Source organism: Mastigoproctus giganteus, chromosome 11 (assembly GCF_048544385.1).
Source record: "Mastigoproctus giganteus isolate SK-2022 chromosome 11, ASM4854438v1, whole genome shotgun sequence".
NCBI classification, from domain to species: Eukaryota; Metazoa; Arthropoda; class Arachnida; order Uropygi; family Thelyphonidae; genus Mastigoproctus; species Mastigoproctus giganteus.
In genome coordinates, this window is record NC_143585.1 from 177314120 (window position 1) to 177333733 (window position 19614).

At 40.4% G+C, this 19614-nt stretch overlaps 1 protein-coding gene across 1 annotated transcript in view; it reads right to left on the minus strand.

The window, feature by feature from the left end:
- Positions 1 to 1064: 1064 nt before the first annotated feature.
- The window catches only part of LOC150078589 (uncharacterized), a 316484-nt gene continuing 297934 nt past the window's right edge, over positions 1065 to 19614 (minus strand). The window contains exon 5 of the mRNA XM_090385338.1: positions 1065 to 2508. Within this exon, the coding sequence (XP_090241464.1) occupies positions 2286 to 2508 (223 nt within the window). The 3' untranslated portion in view covers positions 1065 to 2285. The remainder of the gene's footprint in view (positions 2509 to 19614) is intronic.

A 19614-nucleotide genomic window follows, 5' to 3' on the forward strand; every position in this document is an offset into this window, starting at 1 on the left:
AACGTTTCCGGATTTAAACTCGCAGATTTAGAAAAGACAAATTGTTTCGAAGACGTTTTCGATACTCCTAAGTAATCTTACGATTACTTTATTTTATGCCTCTTCTTCTTCTTCTGTCCCTCCTTTAATTACTCGACTTCACGCAATGAAATTAATTAACAAACATCGAGCGGTCATTTTTTATGAGTAAAACGAGTTGAGATCGCACGTCGTAGCCATCCATCGATCTGCCTTTTCAAACTTTTTTTTTATTTTATTTTTTTTGCTTTTCAAATAATTTTTATTTATTTTCATTTGTTTATGTAGCGTCGCACGCTACACTTTGACCCGCTAACAAACCTATCTTGATATTTTTTACGTTTTATGTTTTAAATATTTTATACGTTAGGGATCGTTCACTTTTGCCGATATTTTATTTGGAACTCTTTTTTCAGATCCGTTCTCACATTTGCGTAACCGCCTGTTCTTTTCGTTCTTTCCGTGTATCCAGCCATCCGCCAGCGTGTGACTTTGACGAAATTTTAAATAACTTTTTTAGATAAAAATTGTCGAGCCATCCTTACATTAAAATCTGACCAATAGAAATCGGGCAAAGATCGTTTCTTCATTTATTTTTTTGATCGTGTCACATTATGCGCGTTATAGTTGGAGCGCTGGATATGGTGTTTTGTGTCAAGCGCTGATTGGAGGAATAAACGGTTGATACCACGGATGCGCAGAAAAAAAATGTTCTCAGTTCGCCCATTAAAGTCATTGTTGTTGAAAAACTTTTTCATTTTGTTGTCAGTTTACTAAATACATAAATCATGGATAATTACTATTTCGGCGCATTTGCTTCAGATATCCTGAGAATTCTTTGCAACAGGTATCTCGGGATTTAGTCACTTTCCATCTTTTCGGGTATCAATAGTAACTCGGGTAACTTTCCGGGTATCATAGCTGCGTATGATACCCACTTTTGCCCGAATATCGACTGTTAAATCTTCAAGTGGTGCGGGGTTTTAAAAAGGGGAAAAAAAAAAGTGGAAAAGACAAGAAAAAAGAAAATGAGAGACGCACACAGATTACAAATGGCAAACTTATATTTCAGGAATGCAATACAAAGACAAAGTTCAGTTTTAGTTAGAAATGTCGTGCACTTCACATTTAAATAAATAAAACATCAAACAAATACGATTCCTTTGTTCGTAGATGTATTTAAAGCGTAATTTTGCGCAGTTGTAATGCTGGGAGTTTGAAATTCGTAAATCTGGAGAAGGTTTCATAAATATTCCTTAACACCACCACCCCTCGCAACTTCATTATCATCAGAATTTTTACGTTTCAGAACTGCGACCCGTGTTCGTTAGAGTACATCGTCAGTTGTAAGCGAGAGCGGCGCGTGACATCAAATTTTCAATCGAATGTACAAAAATTTGGGTGCAATCGCTTTTCTTTAATGGTGAAACTGAATAGTTTAACAGTCCTTGGAAGTCCAACGAGCACTTTCAAACCGGAAATTCATTGAAAGCAGAATGATGAAAGTAAAACCGATTTTGACGCCATACATAGAAAATATTAATTAGAAATTTGGGTTTCTTCGTGCTCACCTTTTGTCAGTTTTGAACCGGCAATTTGTCGCGATTTTCACTAAATCCAACCGCTGAATTCGTGGACTTCTGCAAAACCGAGAAACGTCTTTTAATTATTCAGACTTGAGAAAGTTAAGCGAGGGCCACAGCTAGATGAAGAGAACGAAATCAGATTTCTTTTACACTAAGAAAGCCCTTTAACGTTCTGTGTTTCGGACATTCTGTCCCACGTTTTCCAGTCCACACTCTCTGTTGAATTTTCTCTCTAAACGTAGTGCGGATTAAGAGAGCCTTCGCCTCTGTAACTAAAAGGGAAAGAAGAAAACACCGCATTAGAAATTTGAACCGAATATAAATTTTTTTCGCTTTTCGTGAGAACGCGCCTAAAATACAATCACGCGGATGTTATGCAGGTTCTTTGGGTGAAATAAGAACAACTCTGTGCCGCTTCTAATATGCTCATTTTGAATGTGTCTCGACAGTGGAATATCCTATTCTGCGTGCGAAATAGCCCCAAAGCTGTCGAATTTAACTAATCGAGCCGGTCTGAAAATGTGAAGTCACCTAAAATTCACCTTCCAACATTCACAAAGAGGGTCATTTGATGTAAAAAAGGAGGAATAAGTAGAGCTCTTAACTTACAGTGTGTACATAAAAAAAACTTCACTTTTTAACTGTTTTTCTTTTTTAATTGCGTTCTCCGTAAGATCCGAGCTACCTCAGCATCGCCGATAAAGTTGCAATGCCGAGTACCACCCAGAAGGATGAGAGGAGTGTCTCGGTGCCACCAACGCATTCTTCGTAGTAGTCGTTGCACCCTTCGCTAAAGAAGGAACCTGCTCTGGTGAAGACGATGCTTTTCACGTGCTCGCCTGCGTCTGTGCCACAGATAGGTGCAACGAATCCTTGCAGACACCGATGGTAGCCGTCGAAGGCGCTGAAAAGTTTAAAATCAATTTTAATTTTCTTGGGCTCTTCAACTGAAAGTAATTCATTTGTCATATTTGTAATTAATTTTTAATTCAAACGGTGGATTGACCAATACACACGCGATAAACAAAACCTAGGATTAACTCTGACAACCGTAGCAATACCAAGTCTGATTCTTCCCAATGCATCGGCCAGCTTAATTTTGCGTAAAACGGAGCGCAGACATTTCGAGTTCTTCTCACCAAAATTAAAAATTGTTAAAGTTCGTTGTGATAAAGCAAAGCAAAACAAAAATTCGATGGTATCGAAGATAATTTCTTTGGTATTGCCACGGTTAGTAATTTCAAATTTTCATCAACAAATCATTAAATGATTGTGCATTAAACGAACTCATTTGCAACACTTTCGCTTAAAAAAACTCGATTTCATCATTATTATTTTGTTAGACAAGATGTAAGTAAATAAAGAAATGTCACAATTCATTTTTATTTTGATCGACGTTAAACTAAAACTGTTAAACAAATAGAAATATGAACTGTCTCGTTTCATACCATGAAACCCATAACTATTATCAATTTTATCCTTCTCTAGGTGCGCTGCCCCCCCCCCCCACCAATTGTAATGGACATTCCGTAGTGTGTATATAGTTTATATAATCAAATTTATTTTGACAATGGCCCCGGCACCACCAAACTTCAGGCTAGATTCGGGATTGGCATCGCTTATCGAATACAGACTGAAGCTTAATTTGATTGAGTTTGGGTGGTGCTTCCAGTTGGCAGGTCCATGGATTGTGTTTTTGTCAATTCGTTTTGACTTCCAGAGTTTGATCATTTCTTCTCTTAAGGCGGTCTGTCATCCTAAAATCAATGTTTAAATGACAATAGTTTTGGTCGCTACACTGAAATATGACGAGCAATTAAACATTTATAATACCTTTTCATTAATTAATTTAACACTACGGTATAAACTAGCCACTTATGTTCAACTTTAAAATTTAAATCATCATCATCAGCCATTTTCAATCCACTGCAGGATGAAGGCCTCTCCAGAAACTTTCCAGTTCCTTCTGTTTCGTGCAATGGCCATCCATTTACTACCGACAAAAACTCATAAATTTCATCTGTCCATCTCCGCCGTTGTCTTCCAGGTTTTCTATTAACTCCTCTTGGGTACCATTCTGTTATTTTCTTAGTCCACCTTTCATCGTGTCTTCGAGCTATGTACCCTGCCCAACACCATTTTAGTCCTTTTGTTTTGATAAGGATGTACTTTACTTCTGTTTGCAGGCTAATCCATTCGTTTTTCATCTTATCTAACAGTCTCATTCCTAATATAATTCGTTCCATTCTTCGCTTTTAATAAATATGCATTTAATAAATTTAAATACATAGTAAGCTTATTTATTTAAACTGAAACTAAAACAAATATATATAAATGGGTATTCAATGTAACAAAAAGAGTTACAAAAGAAAAAAGGTATAGAGTTGATGAAATAAATAAAAATAAATTTTCTGTTTATACTCCGGGACGACCAAATGATCAGAGGAGTTCACGAGATATACAGAATACAAGAAACAGCACCGTATTCAGCAGTCACGGGCTTGATTTCAGTGAATGCAAAATTAGTAAATAGGTATGACAGATGCACCTAAAAGCGTAAAGCGTAGTATTAAAGGATGCAAGAGAATATATAAGTTGTATTAATATATTGAATAAGGTACGCATAAATGGATGTGATAGTTATACAAAGCTCCAGTAACTAGCAGGGTGAGGAAAGTAGAAAAGGAAGAGTAGTAGATTTGTGAAAGAATGTTAAATTACCTCAATAAATTACACAGTGTTGGTACTACCTTGTCTATACTGTATTAGAAAGTGCTAATCTAATTTCTTTATCATGACTTGTTTTGGCCTATCACTTTTCTTCTACTGCTATGGACAAGTATAGAAACGCAGTTCCTGATACATGGTCAGGTGTAGTCCCCTGATGAAATACCTGTTCATGTATCAATAATTATTTCTATATTCGACCATTTATCATAACTGCTAGGGTATAAATAATTTAGTTACAAATAACTGTAATGAATATGCAGAATTTATTGTAGGATTTAATTTTGTGTAGATAGGAACAAATTAAAACAAGCAAATATATAAGGGCGAGGTATTAAATTCAGGAAGGGAAAACGGAGAATTTTACATAAATAAAGAAGAAAAATAGCGATAGCAGTAGGAACGTTTGTTTCACCCTCGTATTGCACTAATAGTTGAACGAACGGGGAGAAATTAGAAATAGACAGTGGAAAGATAAAAAGCTTAATTAAAAGACACGAAGCTTGCCGGGGTTGTGAGGCCCAATCTTATAGTAAGGGCTTTGGCATTTGTGAGCCCGAGTATAAAAGGGAGGTAACACCAAAAGCTTTTTATAGAAATATGTGTCGAACATTCCGATAAAATGAATCTAAAACGAAACCTTTCACCTTTCACAAATCTACTTCATTTCTTTTTCTACTTTCCTCACCCTTCTAGTTGCTGGCACTTTGTATAACTATCACATCCATTTATTCATATCCGATTCAATATATTAATACAACTTATATATAATCTAAAGTTTAACAAATTAAGATGAAGAAATGAAGGAAAATAAAGATAAAAATAAATATAAAATTATTAATGCAAATATCAGTGGCAGCAAACGTGCACGTTCCACTAAATGTTGCCTGAAATAAACTAACAAAATTAAAATAAAATATATGCCACAGTCTATTTTATTATCAGATCATTCTGTTTTATTAATTTTAGTTCATTCGGTCCCCTATTGTAGGTAGTTTAGGTCTTCCTCTTTCCTGATATTTCGCACAATTCGGACTTTGATGCCATCGAGGGGCGCCATTAAATTCTATTCAATTGGCTTTTAAATTCTAAATTATATTAGGAGCGTTTCTTCCACAGTACCCTTCTTCTTCCCACCCCCTTTTTTCTTTGTATTGTTTCATCAGTTTAGTTAATTATTTTATTATATATATTAGTATGGCAAACCAGTAGACGAAAGTATAAGCTTAGTATCGAATACCAGGATGTGGTCCCTATAACTCGCGCGAATGTATAAGCTTACTGTCCCCATCCCCCAGAGAATTTCTCTCAATAATCACTAGAATGAGTTCTGAAAGCATTCCGTGCAAAAATGGTTGGGGGTCTGTTTCCGCGTTCCCGTCTAACCGACGTGAAATAATTATCAAAAAATAAAGTTAATAAAAATTTAAAGAATCTGATTTTTTCTTCAACTTGTTCAAAGAAAGCCAACCAGATTTTGAGAGACACTAATGGATATGCACCCTAAAACAGCTCAGAGGGTAAAGACTGAAATGCTCGGGAACTAAGATGTGTGTGAGGTCCTACTGAATGGAGATGGGAGCAATCCTCCCTTGCTAGTATTTAAGAGTCAAGGAACCCTAGAAGTATAATCTTAGGAAGTAAACAGAACACTGGATCTCATTAAGCTTATCTTCCGCAATGCGTGCGTGCGTGTGTGTTTCTACACGCAACCGAATTTTTTGCAGATAAATTCGCCACAGATTGATCTGATGGCTTTTTTGCATTTCTTTTACTGACTACAAAAGTCTCGTAATGAAATGAAAATGTGAAGACGGCAATGAACGAGTAAAGTACACCCCCGGTTCGGACCATCCAATTTCCACTGAAACAGAAATTCCAATTTCAGTTTTCAGCGCGACGTATCATTTTCACTCCTTGTGGTAGCACAGTTTTATAATCACAGTCCTCCCGACACAGGATGGAAAACAGTTCGAATCCCATCGACCCTATTCATTTATTGTAATAATTGTTTTTCACAACGTGGCTCGGTTGGTTCCTAAGGCTGTTGCCGACATTCTCTTAGCTATGCTACCTGGGAGTCTAAAACGCTGATGGAACTGATACCCTGGTGACACTCAAGTCAAGTGGACCTAATTTCGGCAAGTTCTGGTCGGTCTGTGACAGCCAAGTCCTCTGCTTACACCTTCACGATGGTGGAACCTAGTAACCTTGGGTATGATTCCCACGTGCAAGTCCTGAAATGCGGCACCTAGCACACTGCCGGTGTGCTAGGTGCCATCGGAGGAATCCCATCCCTCTGTGTTAATACCAAGTGTTAGCAATTGTAATACTATAAAACAGGTTACTACTAAATAAAGACGAGGGGTTGAAGCTAGGGGGTCTCGGAATACAGACGCAATAATTCGAGCTCCTGATACTTTGTTTAATTTAAGTGCTTAAAGTGCCTCATAGTTCTGGAATTATGTTCTCCATAGACAAGTTTAGAAGAGGATTCCGTTGGTGAGACTTTTTTGGTGTTTTCTGGAATCTTTCTGCTAGATCTTAACGTTAATTATTCAACGTCTTTGTCAATGGTTAGGTCGCCATTGGCAGGAAATTGAAGAGAGCAATTTTCGATCTTTTCGATGAAATTGTGACTGGGGAGGGGACCACCCGCTGTGTGTCAGCAATTGTCTGCTTAAGTTGCTTAGTAATTGTCGCTTAACAAGGTCAAGGATAACGTCAAGTGGCGACAAGGTTAGGGATTATACTTTTTCCACCCTAATTGTACTTTTCTCCTCTTATGCCCACAGGCACAACGTCTCTGAAACTTTTCGCCTGATTTAAACTAACTGTGTTTTCTGTGTGTTCCCCCACACTTCTACAAACTTTCTGTGGCAGATGTGAAACTGGGCTTATCCTGCAAGAAAATGAAGACTGTCATCGTATTTATCATCCCCAAAAACTTCTAATAATAATAATAATAATAATAAAAAGAAAAAAAAAATTGTTCTGTTCATTTAGGTTTTTTCCGCTTGAGCTCTTCCTATTTTTCCCACATGACCAGAAGGCTACAGCCCAATGCTCGGTTCCTGTTTATCATAGAGACTTGTTTCGACCATCATTTTGCTACTATTTAGGAGAATACTAACGGTGACCCGTTTATCTGGAAACCCTGTTTTCCGTTTTTCGAAAATCATGTCCACTGCAGACTATAATATCATCGATGAATGCCAGGAACTTACTCCTGAAACTATCCAAACTGTAGGCCTATGGGTGATACTCTGGCCTCCAGGCCTACTCCAGCCTCCAAAGAAGCGTAATAAGAAATCAGAAATGGAAACCAGATCCCAAAGTGAACGAAAGGAACTACAAGACCGACCTTCCCAGCAAGGAGAAAATGAAGATGAAGGGACACCACTGGATCCCACTCTGCCTGAGGGTCGAGTTTTAGAGCAGGTTCTCTACCTGAGAACTGCACTAGAAACTTTAATGAAGACAGCCAACAGCAGAGTCAGTACAGCTCTGCGCGCAGACAGTTTCCCTATGGACGAAGTTGTAAACCATTTTACTTGCAGCGCACCTCGAACGCGAGAAGGCAGTGGCTAAACTCGAGGCATATCTTGAAGGTAGGGATAATCAAATGCAACAGCGCGCCCCTACCTATGCAGACGCCCTGAGGATTCCCAGAAATGCTGAATCAGGAAACTCAACCAAAAGGAAAACTCTTCTACAAAAACCACATCTGCTCATTGTAAGACCTACTTCTGTTGTTTTGTTTTGTTATTTGTTTTTTAGGAGCATTAGCAACTAAGGCCATATTGCTCCTCAGACCTACTTCCACAGAAGATCTTCACACAAGTCAGGAAGTAAAAAATAGTGGTCGCAAATTTAGCAGAAGGCCGGAAAATGGCAAAAATAATAAATCTGTGTGTAAGACACGTAATATTGGTGTCATCATTGAAACTGAGACGAAAGAAGAAGCTAACAAAATCATTAGTAACCCCAAAATACAAACACTTGGCCTACAGGTGCACCCCCGAAAAGAAAGGGGCCCAGCATAATAATTTATGACACCGAAAAGGACCTAACCCCAGCAACACTCCAGGATGAACTATACAGAAGAAACCTCCAGCAGGACCACCCCGATGTTAAACCAAATAACCTCGTTTTCCCGAAATTCCAAAAAAAATGCCAGAGTGGGAAATTCTACCAACTGGGTAGTGGAGCTTTCCCCAGCAGCCTGGAGAACAATAAGTCAACAAAATAGAGAGTGTTCATAAATTGGGGCAGTCACCACTTCAAGGAGCATGTGGCTGTCCCCAAATGCTACAAGTGTTGTCGGTTTGGACAGACGACACACACGTGTACCCAAGCTCAACCCACATGTGCACACAGTGCTGAGAGAGGCCACGACTTTAACTCGTGCACTAAAAAAGAAGCCTCACCCACTTGCGCAAACTGCAAATCAATGAAAATGCAGGCAGATCATTCCATCCGGGACAATAAATGCCCTGTCTACACAAAAGCTAAGAGCACATGCCAACTAAGGCTCGATTATGGGGACTTACCTTAAACTATTTAATACTACCATTATCAAATTTGCACAAATCAATGCACAACGAGCTAAAGCAGTTGCAGCGCAGTTGAGGAAAAAGGCATATGAGGAGAACCACGATATCCTCTTTGTTCAAGAGCCATACTCGCATAGTAAGGCAGTCAGAGGGTGTCCGTTGACTTATAAGATCGTTCAAGTGGACGGGGAGACCCCATGGGCGGCTATTCTGGTCAGAAACTCTGATCTCACTGTCACCAAAATACCACATTACTGCCTTCCCTGGGCAGCCTGTGCCCATATCATCACCCCTTTGGGGGAATTTTACGCAGTTTCTCTCTACTCTCGGCCGGGGGAGGATATTCTCCTGATTATTAGATACTTACAAAGCATCTCTCTGGAATTGCCAAATGCCAAAATCATCCTTGCCGTAAACTGCAGGTCGCCAGCGTGGTTCAGTGAAACTCAAGATAGACGAGGCACAAACAACGGACAAAGACTGGAAGAATATCTCTCGAACAGTTCTTTCTCAATTCTCAACCAACCAAATAATCTACCGACCTTCTCTAGTACAATGTGGGAAGCCACAATTGATATCACCCTGGCCACAAGATCCGTTGCACGACACCTTTCATCCTGGACAGTTAGAGAAAGCTGGACCACTTCGGACCACAGTGTAATAACTTTCTAACTGCGCCGTTCAGTAAGTCGACAACCAATTATAAGGCAAACTCTACATAGATTTGCAATTGACAAAACTGGCAATAAACTGGCAGCAATTTAAGGATTCACTGATCATGGCCGCCCACTCTCTCAGCACAGTTGGACTGAACGCAGACCAGCACCAAAAGGCAATTGTAAGCCTAGTCACTGAAAGCTCAATTAATTCTATTAAAAGGAAGAGACTTTCTCTTGGAGCCGTACCTTGGTGGTGCCCAGAGCTCCAGCAACTGCGACGGGAGGTTTACACCCGACGGAAAAATTTTCAACGCGCAAGACGGACATGGCCGGAAGCGGAAGTAGAGTATCTCAAGCAGCAGTACCGAACGGCAAGAAATGAATACACAGTCCTGATTAAACAAAGGAAGAAGCGCTCCTGGGAGCACCTAGTCTCCACAGTTGGAAATTCTGCTCCATGGGGAGTGGTCTACAGAGTAATCACAAACAAACTCCCCAGGGGGAGAAGTCATCCCAGCCACCAAGACGCCACAAGGCACCTATACAAAGACATGGTCCGAATCTATAAATAACATACTTGACGCCATGTTCCATCAACACACGCCACCAAGCACCCCAGAGCAAATACTACTATTTGAGGAAAACAGCACATACACCACGGCCCAAGTGGAAGACAGCTTCACCAAGGAAGAACTGAACACCGCTGCAGCAAAAATAAAAAACAAGAAATCTCCAGTAGAAGATATGCTGGAGCCCGAGATCGTAAAGAAGGCTGTTGAAACCATCCCAAATGAGATCTTAAACCTCTTCAACCATTGCCTTGTAACAGGCCATTACCCAGCAGTATGGAGATCTGCAAAATTAAGGCTTATTCTCAAGAATCCGACAAAACCACAAGACCTTCCGGAGTCATACCGGCTCATCGCTCTTCTATCCATACTAAGCAAACTCCTAGAACATCTAACAATAGAACAGAAATTCATTACTCCAAGGCTGGCCTTCACTCTGAAAACCATTACGGTTTTAGAAGGGGATGCTCCACGTGGACGCCTTAGAGAATATCGTCAAAGCAGCTACCACTACCAGTCCTAAATAGTTCCTTGTCATTTCAGTGGATTTTGCAGGGGCGTTTGACTCCCCTTGGTGGCCAAGCGTCCTCGGCAGAGTCCGGAAAGCAAAGCTACCAGCTAATTTGTACAATTGTATAAAAACCTATCTCGCAAACTGAACAGTAACCGTCAGTGCTCCACACTGTTCAGTCATACGACCAGTCGATAAAGGATGCCCACAAGGCTCAGTACTTGGCCCACTGCTCTGAAACGTGGTGCTCGACAGCTTTCTAAACCTCGACCTTGGTGATGTGAGGTCACAGGCCTACGCGGATGATCTGATCCTGGCGGCATACTCAAGAGCTCAAGTAGAGATCTCTGCAAACCATGCTATAAATATCCTACAAGACTGGGCCACCCAAAACCACTTAAAGATATCCCCAACAAAAACCTGCTCCATCCTACTTAAAGGTTCTCTCAATATCAGAAGGCCTCCCCAGATCAAGTTTCACGAAACAACAAGCTTTCCACCGAACTTAAATATCTTGGTATTCTGCTGGATAAAAATCTCATTCACACCCCATCTTACTTACCTCCGAAGCAAAATCAAAAAAATACTTCGCACTAATAGCTAGAGTCACTCGTCGCGACTGGGGGCTTAAGAAGAGGACCCTAGCCCTCTTCTATAAAGCAGTCTTCTTACCAGCAATAACATATGAAAGTTATCTTGCCACAGTTGGGCTGTATCCCAGCCCTTCCAAATTAGCACAACTGACGATAACCAAGAAGAAAGTCAAAAATAATATCCAAGTCTTTGTTAGTGGGGAACCGGTGCAAAAGGTGACCTCTCATACTGATCTTGGCCTCACCTGGGATGTTGGGCTCACTTTGCCAGGATGAGGCAGAAGACGTACGCTGCTCTTTGGGCAGTGCGTCAAGAGCTCGTTGATGTGCATCAACCAGCGCTGCTTGTTCGGCACATCTTGAGGTATATTACGCCGATTCCTCTCTATGCTTCAGAAATTTGGTCATCTGCCCCTCCCTCATACCTTCAGAAGTATCTCAGTTTAGAGTACTGGTTGTTGGTAGGCCACCCTCTAACTATCTCCAGATCTATCCTACAAGTAAATCTGGGCACCACTCCCTGGAGACATATCATCATGACAAAAAATGCCTTCACGCTTGCACGACTTATAACCAGGCGAACTGATGCTCCATCGGTATCCTCATTAATCTCTGGCCAGAGGAAAGCAAGAGGGGAGCACCCCGACTCCTGCCTCCCTCTACGTCTTACGCTGTCAAACATTGATTCCCTGAGGAACATGTTTCCAGCCAATTGTCTTCGGATCTTCAATAAATTTAGGATCCACCCTGATAGGTTCTGTGAAGACAAGCCTACAGGAAGGAAATCCTCAAGAACTGCTACCAGATAATGAACTTATAATACTCACCTGCTCCTGGACATGACAGACTGTTTTTTTTTGTTATATTTTGTATATTACTGCATATTTTGTATGCAATCATATACTTTGTATATTGCTGTATATTTTGTACATTATTGTATATTTAATCCTGTAAAAGTTCGGGGTCGAGCACGCATGTACTCTTGTTTATGGTACATTGCGTTCCTCGCACCTAGTCTGTCAATATTCACACCCTTCTGGCACAGAGCCGTCCCGGGGTGACCAAGGTTTCTTGGGAAATAAACTGATTTAATAAATAAATAAATATGCATCAGGAGTCTGGTTCCACAAGGCGGTAACAGCAGTAAACAAAAGGAAGCTAGAGACCATTCAACGTTCAGTTCTACTGACAATCTCGAGAGTCTGCTGTACTGTAAGCAACCACGCCCTCTAGGTCCTCTTGGGCTCTCTCTCTCCCTGGACCTGGAGATCGTCCGCTGTGGGTTGCTTTATCAACTATCCAAAGGCAGAGCAATCACCTGCTTAGACTACAAAATTGATCTGGCGAACGATCGTAAACTCGAGAAAAAACGCCTTCGTCCAGCAGGCCTGGCAAACCTGCTGGACGACTTCAACAAAAGGGGAAGTCACCCGAAGATTCATACCGGATAATCAACTAGTGTTTCCCAAAAGCCCAAACTGGTTTTCACCGGGACTGCTGACATCTTATCTGCTCACGGGACGCGGCGCAATAAGAGCAAAACTCTCCAGTTTCGGATTGAGTGACACCCCTCTCTGCCACTGTGGACAGCCAGAGACGTGGGAGAACCTCATGCACCACTGCCAACTATACGAAGACCTCCGCTGCCTCTTAATAACCAGAATACGTTTCTCGCCAATAAACCAAGAACAATATCTCCTGGAGAGCGAGGAAAATTATAAAGCCTTAGCGCAGTTTGCGCAGGATCTTTTTACTAGAAGAAAAACTCGAGGTTACTAGTGACGGTCGTGTTCCAAGCCGCTAAGTGGATTTTTCTTATTTATTGATTTGAAATTATTGTTTTTCTAAAACTTTTGATTTAAATTTAGTAGTATAACATTATTTTGTGATTTTTTGATTAATTTGGTGTATTTATTCTTTACTCGGCCTTGTAAAAGTATCGGTAAGGGTTTCCACGTGTTCGTAACTACCGTTAGTAACTTTCCCGCCATTGTGATACCGTACTAGATATACCGTTGTTGTTGTTGTTGTTGGGGTTTAAAGTGCAATGGCTACTTAGGCCATATTGCACTTATGGAAGTGATGCATACAGTCTGTGTTTGTTGATTTATAAGCAGTTAAATACGGTTATACAATCTCATTCGTTTTAGAAAGGAGAAGAATTCTGCAAGATTTGAATTTTCGCCTATGATATGGTGAAGTGACAAAGGTTCCTTTAAATTTGACAGAGAATTGAAAGACATTAGTCCAGCATTATTATATAGAGTACAGTCCAGAAGTATGTGTTTGACTGTGAGTGGTGTATGACAATGATTACACTGGGGAGGATCATTTCCTGACAAAAGAAACAGATGGGTTAAATGAGTATGTCCAATTCTGGCTCTGGCTAGAACTACTTCTTCTTGTCTGTTTGCTATAGAGCTAGAAGCCCATAATTTTGGTAAGGGTTTTAGTTGGAATAGTTTATTTTGGAATTGTGTTTGCCACTGAAGAGTCCATTGATCTTTACATATTCTTTGTATATTCATTTTATAATCTGTGACAGGTACTAGCGAATTCGTTGGGGCTGGGCTGGATGGATTTTTGGCAGCATCATCTGCAATTTCATTCCCTGGTATTCCGGTATGGCCTGGAATCCAGCAGAAGATAACCTTTTGCTGGTGCTCTCTAAGTCGTATCAACTGTGTTTTGATGAGCTTTAATATCGGATGAGTAGGTGGGGAATTATTTTGCAATGCTAATACGGAACCTTGCGAGTCTGTGTAAATTATGCTCTTTTGAATTGACATATGGAAGACATTTTCTAATGCAAGCTTTATGGCAAATAATTCAGTTGTGTAGCTACTACACTCTGTCGGAAGAGATTGAGAAACTATTTTATCAGGGAGTACCACTGCTGCACCCGATCCACTCTCGGATTTCGACCCATCTGTATATATTTTAGCGAAGTCAGGATAATGTTGACCATGCTCAGTGTGCAGCTGTTGGATGGTAAAGTCTGATAGAGAGTGTTTACCCCACTGGTGGAAGTACTTGTCACAACATGGTGTGATGTCAGACCATGGAGGGTCAGGATCTATAGGATCTTGCAAGATTTTATCGAAGTGTATATCCCAATCTTCTGTTAGATGTTTTAGCCTAATACCAGCAGGCCGAACTGTCTGTGTTTTGTTTCTATACAGGGTCATATACAGCGGATCATGAAGTATTGACCAATTAGGATGGGTTACCTGGCTTTGGATCTTGATTGCATAATTTAACAGCAACATCTTTCCTCCTGATATTTAGAGGAGGTTCATGGGCTTCGATATATAAACTATGCACTGGAGATGTTCTGAATGCACCTAATGCTGATCTAAGAGCTGAATTTTGGATAGGGTTGAGCCGAGATAAAACACTCTCCCTAGCAGAATCAAAAACAGGCGCCCCGTAGTCCAGGCGTGATCTAATTATGGCTCTGTATAGGTGAAGCAGGGTGTTACGATCTGCTCCCCATGCTGTCGCTGATAAAACTCTGAGTATGTTCAGTTTCTTTTGACAGTTTGTCCGGAGATATTCAACGTGTTTTTGGAAGTTTAACTTGTTGTCGAAAAATAATCCTAGTAGACGAATACAATTAGCTATGGGAAGAGGTTGGTTATTCAAGTGGAGCTCGGGCTCAGGATGCATATTTCGTCTGTTACAGAAGTGTATGGCAGCAGATTTCTGGCTGGACAATCTATAACCATTTTCTGTCATCCATGTCACGATTCGATTAATTGATATTTGTAGCTGGCGTTCAATGTAATGCATGTTTTGAGAATGACAGGATATTGAGAGATCATCTGCAAAGAGGTAGGAATCTACAGTTTTCGGAATGAGTTCAATTATGTGGTTCATTCTCATTGTAAATAAAGTGGCACTGAGAACCGACCCTTGCGGAATTCCTTCTTCTTGGGTAAAGATCTTAGAGAGGGTTCCCCGGTAACGGACTTGAAAGGATCTCTGATGTAGAAAATTTTTGATAAAGTATGATAAATTACCTCTCAGGCCAAGAGAATGCAGATCTTTTAAGAGGCCGAATCGCCAAGTAGTGTCGAAGGCTTTCTCAACATCAAGACAGACCATTACGAGATGTTCCTTCTTGACGAAAGCATTTCTAATGTTTGTCTCGGTTTTGATCATGAGATCCAATGAAGATCGATTTTTCCGGAATCCAAATTGGTTGTTGTTAATCAAGTTTTGGGACTCTAGGAACCAAGTGAGACGGCGATGTATCATTTTCTCTAGGGTTTTGCTTAGACAGCTGGTAAGGGATATTGGTCTGTAATTTTGCGGAACAGAATGATCTTTACCGGGCTTTGCAATTGCTAGTACATAAGAATGACTCCAGGAACTTGGGAAGGTATGTTCGGAAAAAATGCGATTGAAAAATATGAGAAGTAATGAGAGTGATCTCTGATCCAAATTTTGCAACATTACATAGTATATCCCATCTGGGCCAGCAGCACTGTTTCTTGAGTTGTTAAGGGATTGTTGCAGCTCAAGCATGGTAAATGGTTTGTTATAAGGTAAAGCGGAATTGTCAGTGAAATTTAGTCTGGATTTCTCTGCAATTGTTTTAAGTTTTTGAAATGTTTGATCATAGGCGATAGAAGAGGACAGCTGAGAAAATGTGGTTCCCAGTGCATTTGATATTTCTGTAGGGGTAGAAAGCTCCTGTCCATTCCAGTTCAGTAGTGGGGTGGATAAAGGAGGAAATTTACAGTTTAAACATTTTATTTTTCTCCAGATTAATCTAATATCAGTATTTTTATTCACTGACGAGGCGAATTTAATCCAGTTTTCTTTTTTCGCTTTACGTCTGATGTAACGAGCTTTTGCTCTAAGACGTTTATAACTAATAAGATTGAGGGTGGTTGGGTGTTTGCGGAAAAGGTTCCAGGCTTTGTTTTTCTCTTTTTTCGCATGGTTGCAGTCCTCATTCCACCAATAATTTGTTTTTCGTCTATTTCTTGCTTGATATTGAGGAATGGTAGCGGATGCGGCTGACAGAATTTCATTTGTGATGTGCTCAGTAACACTGTCGATGGAACAGGACTGAATAATGTAGTTGTCAAATGATATTTGCGTTCTGTATTTTGTCCAATCAGCTCTTGAAAATTTCCATTTCATTAGATTTTCTGTTGGGAAGGAACAGGATGTTTGAATTTTGCAGATTATGGGATAGTGATCACTGCTATAAGGATCGCTTAGAGTTACCCACTCTATACTTGGAAAGAGGATTGGGGAACAAATGGTAAGGTCTATTGTAGAGGTTGTACCTGTAGGGAGATGGATATATGTCGGAGTGCCAGTATTTAGTAAAGTTAAATTTTGCCTGTCTATCAACATTTCAATAAGCTTCCCTCGTTTGTCTGATATAGGTGAACCCCATATTGGATGGTGGGCATTAAAGTCTCCTAGGATACAAAAGGGAGATGGTAACTGCAAGGCAAGATCTTCGATTTCTTGAATGGTATATTGATGATTTGGTGGAAGATAGATTGAAACCAGTGTCAGTGTAATACCATTTACAACGCGAGTGGCAACAGCTTCTAAGGAGGTTTGTAAATGGATGCGCCTGGAGGGGATACTTGAATCCACGAGTATTGCTACTCCTCCGTGAGCACTGTTAGTGTCAGCTCTGTCTTGTCTAAACAAGGTATAATTTTTGATTTTGATTGAGATCTGAGGTGTCAAATTCGTTTCCTGCAAGCACATTGCAAGAGGTCGGTATAGGTGAATTAATTCATGGATATCATCGATGTTGCTGCGAAGGCCTCTACAGTTCCATTGGATGATCTGTTCCATTATTTGGATTTGTAAGAGGGAGATGAATCTGACTGCTTTTTATAAGTGGGTTGTTTGTGACGATCCAGCTTAGGTTTTTCTTTTCTGGGGAAATTGGGGCATGTTGAATTATTGCTATCTTCCATTTCATCATCTGCATGTAATTCAAGGAGGTCTTGGGTAGTCGTATCGTCGGTATCCATCCTTGTTGAGGGTGGTTGATTAACCTCGACAGGACCTGATTTTTGAGGTTTTTCTGTTACTTTACCTTGGGTTATGATTTGGGTTGGAACTGTGATAGGTGTATTCATACTTTGGTCAACTGTGTTTGGCTTTGATGTAGGCTGGGTCGATAGAACTGATCGAGCCCAGTCTGCAATCGATTTATCTGGAGAGAGTGACACTTCCGTCTGACATGCTACTGATTGGTGAGAGTGGATAATCGAGGCATAAGAGCTATTTGGCATGGTTAGTTTAATTTGTTTCCTAGCTTCTTGATAGGAGACTTTATTTTCAGTCTTATATTTTTGAATTTTTTTGCCTATCTTCCAGAGGTCACATTCTTTAGAGTATGCTGGATGGCTTCCCCTGCAATTAGGACACTGTGGAGTTTGTGCTTTGCATTCTAACTGGGTATGAGTTGTGGAGCCACAGTTTGGACATGTTGAAACGCCACGGCATGCTGTCTGGGAGTGACCAAATTTCTGGCACTTGTAGCATCTTAGGGGATTTGGGATAAAGTTACATTATTACTGGTCAATGTAACAAGAGTTACATTGACCAATAATATTGGTCAATGTAACTCTTGCACATACCTTAAGAGTTCTTATCTGTTACCCCAACTGGACGTATTATCTAGATGTTCTGGGGGCAAAGACGTTTCACGTGAGCGGGTAGCTAATATCAGGGAAGAGAGCCTAAAAAACTTCAAGGGTTGTGTTAGGGTTGTTAAATATACAAGAACAGTAAATCTTAATTGTTTATACAGTAACGTTAGAAGTGTCGTCAATAAAATGAGCGAATTCGAACTGCTGGTTAAAACAAGTAACGCGGACATAATAGGGCTTACAGAGACGTGGTGCCACCCGGAAATTGGGGATGATGAGTTTCAGTACGGCTTGTATAATGTATTTAGGAAGGATAGGGTAGATAGAAGGGGTGGTGGGGTAATGCTTCTTATCAGAAGCAGCCTGAGTGCGACGATAGCTTTCCCGGATTCAGACGTTTCACATGCTAGTATAGAGTCTGTATGGTGTGAGATAGTTGGAAACAAAGGTATAATGCGAGTAGGAGTAATCTACAGACCAGGTGATTGTGAGGATTATGACAAAAGCCTCTACATGCAAATGGAATGGGCAAGTAAGCGTCAATGCCTTATTATGGGTGATTTCAATTTGCCTCTAATTGATTGGAGTAAATGGGAAGGAAACTCGACATGGGGAACAAAATTTTTAAATCAACTAGATGACTGTTATTTGTATCAACATGTCAGGGCGAGTACTAGAGAAAAGAATATGCTAGACCTCATCATCACACATGAATCAGATGACATAACAGGGCTGACAGTAGAGGAACCAGTAGCAGGAAGTGATCACGGAGTTCTACGGTGGATGATGACGAGAGAGGTAGCACAAGTAAAAGGCAAAGGAATGGGTTTTAATTTCAGAAAAGGAAATTACGATGCCTTCAGGTACTACATGGCCTCTATTAACTGGGTAGATATCGCGCAGAGAATGAATACAATTGAACTGTGGTACGCTTTTAAAACATTAATCACAGATGCCTTGAATGCGTATATACCATTAAAAAAATACTCCACGAGGAGGGTTCCAAGTTGGATGACTAGTGAAGTTGCCGCATTACTTGAGCAGAAAAAGGTGGCATGGAAAGGTTACAGAACAATAAAAAGTACTGAAGCCTATAACAGCTACAAGGTGATGTGTAATAGAGCCACAGAAAAGGTTCGACAGGCAAAGGCAGTTTATGAGAAATCACTAGCAAACAGAGCAAAGAGGGGGGATAAAGAATTCTTCACATATATAAATGCCAAGAAGAGCAGGACAAACCAGATCGGACCTTTACGTAAGGGAAAGGGAATAGTAATAAATACACCAGCTGCCGTTGCAGATGAACTCAACAGTTATTTTGCATCGATATTTACAAATGAAAAGCCTTTTGTGGCAAAGGGAAATTGTGGGAGCGAAGTTAAAAAATATGTAATTAATGACATTGAAATTTCGCAAGATTATTTAATGAAAAAACTTTCGAGCCTACAGACCAGTAAAGCTCCTGGAGTTGATGGAATATACCCTATAATCTTAAGAGAGGCGGCAAGCGAGTGCATTGAACCATTGAGGCTAATTATGCGAGCATCATTAGACTCTGGGGAGATTCCCTTGGATTGGAAAAGTGCAAATGTATCTCCCATACATAAGGGTGGCTCTAAAAGTGAAGTTGGAAATTATCGACCTGTCAGTCTGACTTCAGTAGTAGGGAAAATCATGGAGGCAATGATCAAGGGTGGAATTCAGGATCATTTGGATCGAATTGAAATTCTCAAGGATACTCAGCATGGTTTCGTAAA